This window comes from Salvia hispanica, chromosome 5 (assembly GCF_029641045.1).
Source record: "Salvia hispanica isolate PSC_SH4W2 chromosome 5, Shi_PSC_v1, whole genome shotgun sequence".
NCBI classification, from domain to species: Eukaryota; Viridiplantae; Streptophyta; class Magnoliopsida; order Lamiales; family Lamiaceae; genus Salvia; species Salvia hispanica.
This window is the reverse complement of record NC_142696.1, coordinates 33,531,724-33,541,314: the sequence shown is the minus strand read 5'-3', so window position 1 is coordinate 33,541,314 and position 9,591 is coordinate 33,531,724. Positions and strand designations below refer to the sequence as shown.

The 9,591-nt window shown below is 32.4% G+C and overlaps 1 protein-coding gene across 1 annotated transcript; it reads left to right on the top strand.

The window, feature by feature from the left end:
- Positions 1-724: 724 nt before the first annotated feature.
- On the top strand, positions 725-3,482 carry LOC125190591 (3-ketoacyl-CoA synthase 6-like). Its single transcript, XM_048087921.2, has 2 exons — positions 725-1,732; positions 2,863-3,482. Exons 1-2 carry the CDS (start codon positions 779-781, stop codon positions 3,328-3,330), a joined length of 1,422 nt encoding a protein of 473 aa, XP_047943878.1. The 5' UTR covers positions 725-778; the 3' UTR covers positions 3,331-3,482.
- The last annotated feature ends 6,109 nt before the right edge of the window (positions 3,483-9,591 follow it).

Sequence of the window (9,591 nt, the reverse complement as noted above, 5' to 3'; positions counted from 1 at the left end):
ATGGATAAGAGGTAGGGCATCCACTAGGGCTCCACTATTGTAGAAAGATAGGGCATGCTGATGTGGCTTCCACTAGGACTCTCACTGGGGCTTCCACTAGGGCATCCATTGTGGATGCTCTAATACTCCATATAATATACCGTCAGCATGTGTAATGGATAAATTATGTATACTTAGGTGGTGTTCGGTTGTCAAGATAAAATAATATCAAGATATAATCTAGGATTGAGTTGTGAGATTATTTAAGTCATAGGGGGTTAGCTAAGACTAATTATCTCATGATTATCCATCTAAGATTGAGTTGTGAGATTGAATCTCATGAACCGAACACACTACAAATTTAATCTCGGATACAATCTTGCAAACCGAACACCCCCCTAATATACTCAGCATATCCTTGATCCGTCTTATTTATTTCCAATTTTACCCTTCCACATAAATTTGTATTCAAAATTTCAAATGCCAGTTTTGTCACCTTTTTAATCTGGACCGTTTACTAGCTAAATCTAACGGTTTACAATCGGTTTTAGTTAAATTCTAATGGACTACTTGCATGTGACTATGTATAATTGTATCAATCACCTATCAAGCATAGACCAAACATATTTATGACCAGCTGAATCATCAAGTGAAAAGAATGTGTAATAAAAACACAAAGATGAGAAAAAATCTCCATAGCATTAATAATTGACAACATTTGTACATCTTGCACCCTTTAAATTCAACACTCTCAACCTCAAATTCTTGCCACTTTCCACTCACCCACAATCCCACAAGCATGGCCAAAATGAACAACAACAACAACAAGATTCTACTAAACCACATCTTCTCCATTTTCAAAGAAACAATAAACCTCTCAATCCTTGCACTCCTCTTCTCCTTAGAATCCATATTCATCCTCCAAAAATGGGGGCCAATCTACCACACCCTCACCGCCCTATCCTTCCTCCTCTTCACCATTGCCAAACACCACCTCTCAAACCCTTCCCCACTCTACCTCGTCGACTTCTCATGCCTCAAGCCCCCTAACCACTGCCGGGTGCCACGATCCACCTACATCGAACATGTCAAAATGCTCGACTTCTTAGACGAAGAGAGCGTCTCGTTCATGGCCAAAGTCCTCAAACACTCCGGCCAGGGCGAGCAGACCTACCTCCCCCCGGCCATCCACTTCATCCCGCCAAAATCAAGCCACCACGAAGCCACACAAGAGGTCCACATGGCCCTCTTCCCCGTCCTCCAAGACCTCCTCTCCAAAACCAACACCTCCGCTACAGACATCGACGTCCTCATCGTCAACTGCAGCGGCTTCTGCCCCTCGCCTTCGCTGTCGTCCATCGTGGTGAACAGATTCGGCATGAGGGAGGATGTGAGGAGCTTCACCATCAGTGGCATGGGGTGCAGTGCAAGCGCGATGGCGGTTGACATGGCTGGGGACATACTGAGGAGTCGTGGGGAATCGAATGCGGTGATTCTGAGCACGGAGATTCTGTCGACGGGGTGGTATCCGGGGAGGGATAGTGCGATGCTGGTGCTGAATTGCGTGTTTCGGATGGGGGCGGCGGCGATGCTTGTGAGCAACAAAAGGGAGGTGAGGAAAAGGGCCAAATATAGGCTGGTTTGCAGCGTGCGGACGCAGAGGGCGTTTGATGATAAGGGGTATTATTCGGCTTTTAGAGATGAGGATTCTGATGGTTTTACTGGTGTTTGCCTCAACAGAGATTTACTGCAGGTTATTCTTCCTTATTTACTTTTATCAACATATTTTTTACTGTAAAAAGGATTAATTAAAATTATAAAGTTTAATCAAATTTTGGCATGTCCTATATTTTTTAAAATTTGACGGACAGGTCATCAAGTTTTAAAAATTGTCAATTGTCCAATTTGACTAATTTGTGCTATTATTTTTAGTTTCTTCTTCTAGTTGACAATTCGCATCATTAAAATTATTGGTAATACCAAAATTTTTTAATGTGTGTACCGATTTATCATCGAAATTGCATTAAAAAATGTTATTATATGACAATTGAGAACTTTAAATTTAGTGACTTATCATAAACAAAAGTTTATGAATTTATAAGCAATTAACCGAAAAAAAAATACTTTTTGGGGATAATTATGTAACATGTGTGTAGGCGGACTTGTTTATGTTGTCTTTGTATGTTGGTTGGCATGAATATCGTAATTATGATGGTTTTTGTCGCTTTCCCATAAGCATACATCGGACGAATACCATAATATGCACCTGAACTTATTTAGTGATCGAGGCACACTTTTCATGATGAAGGGCTTTTAAATTGGGAGAATGATATTTGACCACAATATTACCTAATTAGCTATAATGAGGACGCTTGTCGTAATTCACAACTAATATAACAATAACTATTCAATGTGGTTGGTGCGCTATTTCAATTTTTATACATAAGAGTATTGTATAAACAAATATTTATATACGCAACTCCTTTTTAGATACCAATTAAGTTATTTTTAGATCGATTTATTTTATAAGACTCTAAAAAGTCTTTTTTTTAGTTCATTTTAATTTATATGAATTCATGCTCCTCATATGAACTTTTTTAATCTAATTAAAATAAGTTAAAACTAGTGATCTCTATATTTTAGTTTAATAGTTGAAATTATTCTCTAGTTATGCATTATATATTAATTATTTTTTATCACTGTCCTTTATTATAACATCATTTGCATTTTTTTTTCTATCGATTTAGAAAGAGAATATTTTTAGTTCATCTTTAGGAGTATTAAGGAGGTCTATTGGATTTACTTTTTCTAGATCCAATGATTAATAGATTTAGTTATTCCAAAAAAACTAATTTCAAATGTTGTTACTTTTGCTTGGCGCAGGTAGCCGGAGAAACCCTAAGATCGAACATAACAATACTCGGAAGAAAACTCTTACCCTACACAGAAATGATCATGTATACAATTTCCGTTATGAAGAAGAAATACATTGACAAATCGACGGAGATCTACGTGCCCAATTTCAAGAGCGTGGTGCAACATTTTTGCCTACCGGTGTCGGGGAAGCCGCTGATCAGGGAAATAGGGAAGGGGTTGAAGCTTGGAGAAAGGGAAATTGAAGCTGCATTGATGACATTACATAGATTTGGGAACCAATCTTCATCTTCTTTGTGGTATGAGCTTTGCTACATTGAAGCAAAGGAAAGGGTTAAGAAAGGTGACAGGGTGTGGCAGTTGGGCATGGGGAGTGGGCCCAAATGCAATAGTTTGGTATGGGAATGCATTAGGCCCATTGTTGGAGAGGCCCAAAGAGGAGTCTGGGCTGATTGCATAGTTAGCTACCCTAGATAAGTTGAATACATCTTAGTCCAATTTAGTAATTTTTGGGGTCTTGATATATGTCTAAATTGATGGATTTGATCTTCATGTTTATGTCCTACATATGTAGGTGTCTGTAATCTGCCAACTGTATTGTGCAAGGCTTTCTTTAGCTTTTTTGTTTACGGTAATTGCTATGGTTTGGATAGTTTAATATGTTTCGATCTCAAACAACCTAATTTATGAATCCTCTTCACGATTTAATAGTTGATAGATTTATTGACAAGACTAATATGGTGTCGCTTTAGAAAATGATTGAGCACATAATAGTCTTAACTTAGTTTCGCTTTCACCTGAAAGTTGGCTTTCTCTATTTTTTTTCTTTTTATTTTCCTATTCATGATTGAGGGAGGTGGACTAAAGAAAATAACATCGATCTCTTTTTGTTAAATATTATTATGGCAAATAGAGTTGTCAATGGGGTCATGCCAATTCAGCCTAGCACAACCTTGGTTGAGCTGCATTAGGCTCATTCCATCAGTGAAATAAAATAGTAGGAGTAGTAAGATTTTATTGGGATCATTGGTTGAAAGAAGATCCCAATTAAGTCATTTTTAAATCCATTACCAGCTGAACCTAGGCCCAATCACACCAACAATGAACAAATCTCAAATCTTTAAAGATAGAGGGAGATTGGCAATTCGGCCCAAAAGGATGAATGTTTTGTAGTATAAATTTATTTAAAGTATTCACGAATTTATTGATGGATCTATAATACTCCTTCCATCACATACCAAAATGTCACATTTATGGATGACATGAGATTTAATAAAGTTTTATTTTATTTGTTAAATTGAGAAAAAAATATTGGTATGAATTAACTTTTTTCGAATATAAAAATATAATATCTTTAGTAAACAAACTAAATTTCTTAATTACATAAATACGTAGTTCCTTAGTTATATATAGCTTCACTCCAATTGTCGTCAGTAGTGAAGACTCCACGAAATTCAACCTAAAATAAGAAGGCGGTTTCACGATGTTTAAGAAAATCACGATGCCCATAGCACCTTGTACACTATATATAATTAAATGCTGCTATTTATTGTGAGTTACCATGCCGTTGAACAACTTTTGACCCGATACTAAATTCTCAAACATAAATATTGAGAGGTAGATATGGATATAGTAGGTTTTATTAATTGCACTTTGCTACTTGTAGTTTCTACTCAATTAATTATTTAATGAATATATCATCCATGTCAATTGTAGACATGTGGTGGTACTAGATTCTTGTCGAAATTAAGACACGTAACTGAATTAGCTTACATAATAAATCGTGATAATCGAAAAGGGGAAAAATCTTTTTTAGGTTATGCATGTAGCAGCTGCTACTGATAGGAAATAAATTTATTGCGTAGCTAAATAATGAGTTGTGATGGTTGTCTTCGACGCCTGCTAACATTGTGGGCTATCTCTCCTTAGATTTGTCCTCGGTGGCCTATATCATAAACTTTTTATTTAATGTATGTCTCTGTCACCCTTATAAAACTAGTAACTATATAAGTATAGACTGAATTAGGGGATCCACAGAAAAATATCTTACATGTCCGTAGGGGCAGAGCCAGTGAGAGATTTAGAAAATAGTAGTCCCTCCGTTCCATAGTAATAGACACATTCCATTTTGCACACTCGTTTTGAAAAAATAATTATAAATAGTTAAAGTGGTGAAAAAGTAAAGTAAGAGAAAGAATAATGTAGAGAAGAGTCTTATCTATAATATTCTCTCTCTTACTTTACTTTTTCTCCATTTTAACTACTTATAATTATTTTTTCAAAACGAGTGCGCAAATAAAATGCCTCTATTACTATGGAACGGAGGGAGGAGTAGATTTTGAAGGAGACCAAATTAGTAGAAGTAAACGAACTAAGGGGAATTAAGTTTTTCTTTTTCATATTAGTGATGGATATAATTACAATTTTACAAATACATTAGTTATTTATTCATTTTCATAGTATTGGTCATATGTTACTAGATTTGTTAATATGTGCAGATTTTTCGCTTAACTCATTATTCATGGAACCATGAGTAGTGGTGAATAACACATTAAAATAATTAGTATTGTTACTTTATATAATCGTGATTTGGTTCTGCCAAGTTAATATTATCCTCAAGAATTTTTCTGATCAAATTTATTTTGTATAGAAACCTAAACTAATTAAAATTTATTTCAATACAATATATAAGGTCATTTTAGAAATCTTGGCATTCCTTAGAAAAAGAAATTAATTAAATTGAGCTAGCATCGAGTTCAATTAATTGATGAACATAGAATATTAATCACGTTAGTAACACTAGTTAGTAATAATGAAACTTTAATTAAATTGGATTCAATTTAATTAAGCAGATGTCTATTAGAATAAGGTCTACCTAAATCTCCCTGGATCGACATCAAAATCCAGCAAACATATAAATATAGGAAGAGAATCAGATCACAAAGACTACTTCTAGTGCTTGTGATTATAGTAATTTCAAAATCTTTCAAGAAGAATTTTGACTTTTCTCTCTTTTAATGAAAATTTAGTGTGTAACGTTCAATTATAAAAATAATAACCGAGCATATTCGGCCAGTCTGACTTGATTTTGGGCGGGTTGAACCAACATCAATGTATGCGATGCACACGAAGGCGTGCCACTTATTTTAATCTAAAATAAATTAATTAATTGAATTTACATTCTCAATCAAGATCCTCGAAACAATTGAGTTGTTAAGTTACAACAAACTGTAATACTAACAAAGTCCAAAAATAATTGTATTTACATATGCAGATGCCAGTTCGACTTTCACATGAATTTGCTGCGGTAACTTCTACCTAACATATAGACATATAGTACTCCCTCCGTTAGATGTCACACTTAGAGATGGCACGAGATTTTAAGAAATGTGATTTTATGTGTTAAGTGGTGAGAGAAAATATAATTTTATATTTAATGTGAGAAGGAACATTTTTCAAAAGAAGAAATGTGATGGGACAAACTAAAAAGAAAAATGAGACATCTATTTTGAGACGGAAGGCGTATAAGACAGTAAGAGTGATGGAGGCTTTTCCACTCACAAAAAGACACTTCGCATTGAAGTATAATCAAGTACAAATTTGTCATGATTTATTTAATAACATAGGTCTATAGTCAATATATATAGCTTATAGTATTATTGAGTATATGACAGCCTGGTTCCCGCCTAAAACTTTAGGAATACAAATTGTATTTTAAACTTCATTTGATATTATAGAAGCATGCATCTTGTACAATATACTTACGTAAATGATTGAATGAGTGTAAAAGAACTAGTATTATTTAAACAACAAAGTTGGTAATTAGAAAAGGAGGTTTGTTATTTTTGGTACCTGCAGTAGGAAAAATCATATTTTAAATATCTAAAAAGAATTTTTTTTTATAAATTAGGTGTCTTAACTGACCATGTAAAACACTGGTATGCTCTTATGGCCACATAGACAGAATGGTTAAACGTGGCACCTAAAATGTGATTATCCATCGTTTTGGACCCTAAATGTGATTATTTGAATATTGAGTACCAAAAAGATGCGAAACACTACTTTGTGGATACAATTTCTGTATTTCACTCTATTTTATATTAACACATAAATTTAAAAATTAAGTATCAAGTTAAATTTTCTTATAATTAAAACAAACACACATTATAATTTGAAATCCAATTAGAGTCTAATTGCACAATCTCTTCGAGAATGACAAAAATATCTACTTCTATTTATATCGGTGGGTCATATATTACGAGCTCATTTATTATCTTATGGGATCAAGCATTCATATTGCTTACACAAGTCAATTTTAATTTATAGCTTTGAATTGTGATGTCGTTTGCAAAAATTGTGTGTTTAAAAAATTCAAAATAATCGTTTTCTTTATAAATACTATTCCACTACTACTACTATATGGATAAGTACTAATTTGTAACTCAACGACGGGAACAGCAATGTTAATTTCTCAACTGACAGAAAATATTGCATGAATTTTGAACTAATATTTTAAAATGATCAAATACCTAGAATTTGATTAAACTTCCTAATTTTCTTGGCAAATTATAATTTATCCTATAAAAAATACTCTAAATATTCACAAGACTTGTAAACATACCCCCAATCAATTAAAATGCTTTAACTATAATGAAAATTGTAAAACCGATCTGAGCTTAAAAATACTTCATCCGTCCATAAAAATAATTTCATATCTTGTTGGCACTAATTTTAATAAAATTAATAGTAAAAGAGAGAAAGAGAAAAAAGTAGGTAAAGTTTGAGAAATGAGATAAATAGGTAAAGTCAAAGAAATTTTCCATTTGAAACTATGACTATTTTTTTTGGATATCCCAAAACAAAATGAGACTATTTTTACCAAAATTCGTAAAATTTTTCATGAGAATGCATTTTATGGAAAAATTATACTCCCTAATTGAATTAGACTAGTTTTATTGAGTGTAATACTCTATGCATGTCAACTTCAAAAATTTCACTTCATATTGTTAGGCCAAAAGTGACAATTCAGCTTTAGAAAGTCAAACAATTTAGTAAACTAGTGCTAAATTAAAATTAATCTTTAAATGATGGACGGAAAGAGTATTTTGTTATATGTTGAATAATTTTACAAATTTCAAGAAATAACGTATTTTGTATTTAATTTTCCTGTTTGTTCCTTTTATGAAAGTTTAAAAAACTATTTTACATTTTTAATTCAACTTTCATTAAAACACAAATTATTCTTTTGTAATTTTTAAAGTTCAAGCTATTTTACAAATGACTCAAAGTTCGATTCATAACTCCCACCGACACTTATTAGACCATCTCCAACCATACATCAAATCTTATTTTTTGTGTAGAAAACCTTTTAAACTATACTGTGATCCATACCAATTTTTGTATTTTTCTATGGAATAAAATTTAATATGAGTGCACTACAAATTTTTGTGAGACTTACATTAAAAAAAATATGAAAAATTTAAAATTGGAATAGATGGTTAAAGTAAAATTGCTTTTTAATATGACATAGGAGTATATTCAAAGAGGGGTGTGATCAATTGCTAACTTTCTTAAGTTGCTAACTTGTTAACTCATCAACGCAGTGTATTAAAAATGTCAACACGATGACATTAAAATGTCAACACATAATTTTGTTGAACTTCAATATAATGTGTTGATATTATGTGTTGACATTTTAATGTCACCGTATTGACATTTTTAAAACACAACATTGATGAGTTAGCAGAGTTAGCAATTTACATAGTTAGTAATATAACGCACCCCTATTCAAAAATTGGTTTAAGTTTGGTATAAAAGATTGGAGATGCCTTAGTTTTAAGTCCCAGTATCAAGTTTATGTTAGCTTTTTAAGTATTTTTTTTATTAATTAATATTTTTTTTATCTTTGTACATCTATTACAAGGGAATACTTAAGCAACATACTCCTTTTATACGGAGTATGTAAATCACAAACAATGAAGTTGTGAAACATTAATGAATTTATTGAGTAAATATATTAATGAATTTATATTCGTCTCATATTTGTGAGACGAATATATGACCATGAATTTATATTCTATAAGCTGTTTTTATTTTAGTCGTATCCTCTATTAAAATATGTTAACGGTATGTTTAACATTATAAAATAGTAATTACACAATATCCCATCATTTATAATTTATAAAAAGAAAATTTGTGTATTGAGGAAGCTTACCATCTTTAATAACAGCACATGTAATAGTAATAATTTGCAACACCATTGATTAAATTTTATTCCTACTAATGAAAGGCAAGTGGCATAACTGAAGCATGCATCATTCGTCCTTATACACATTTCTGACGTTAAATCAAATTTTTACACGATAGTTTTTGCATTATTGGCATTCCAGAGTGACTGAAAGCAAAAGAAAATTACACAACAATGATTTTAGTTTTTTTTTTTTCAAATAGAGGCTGAAATATGCAGTACAAATGTACAATGATGGTTTCTTTATAGGAGAGAAAAACAAAGTATCACATTGTACTAATTTTGCAATTATATTTGCATAAAGCTAAGCGTAGATTCGAATTTATCTCCTTTATCATGTGATGCCCTTTCACGATATTTGTAGCAGACATCTTGTGAAAATAAGAAGGGTCCACCTTTTGATCAAATATCCAATAAATTAAATGTTTAGAAGAAACTATATGAGAGAAAAGAAATGGTCCAAGAGAAGGCCTAACTAAAGCATTTAGGCA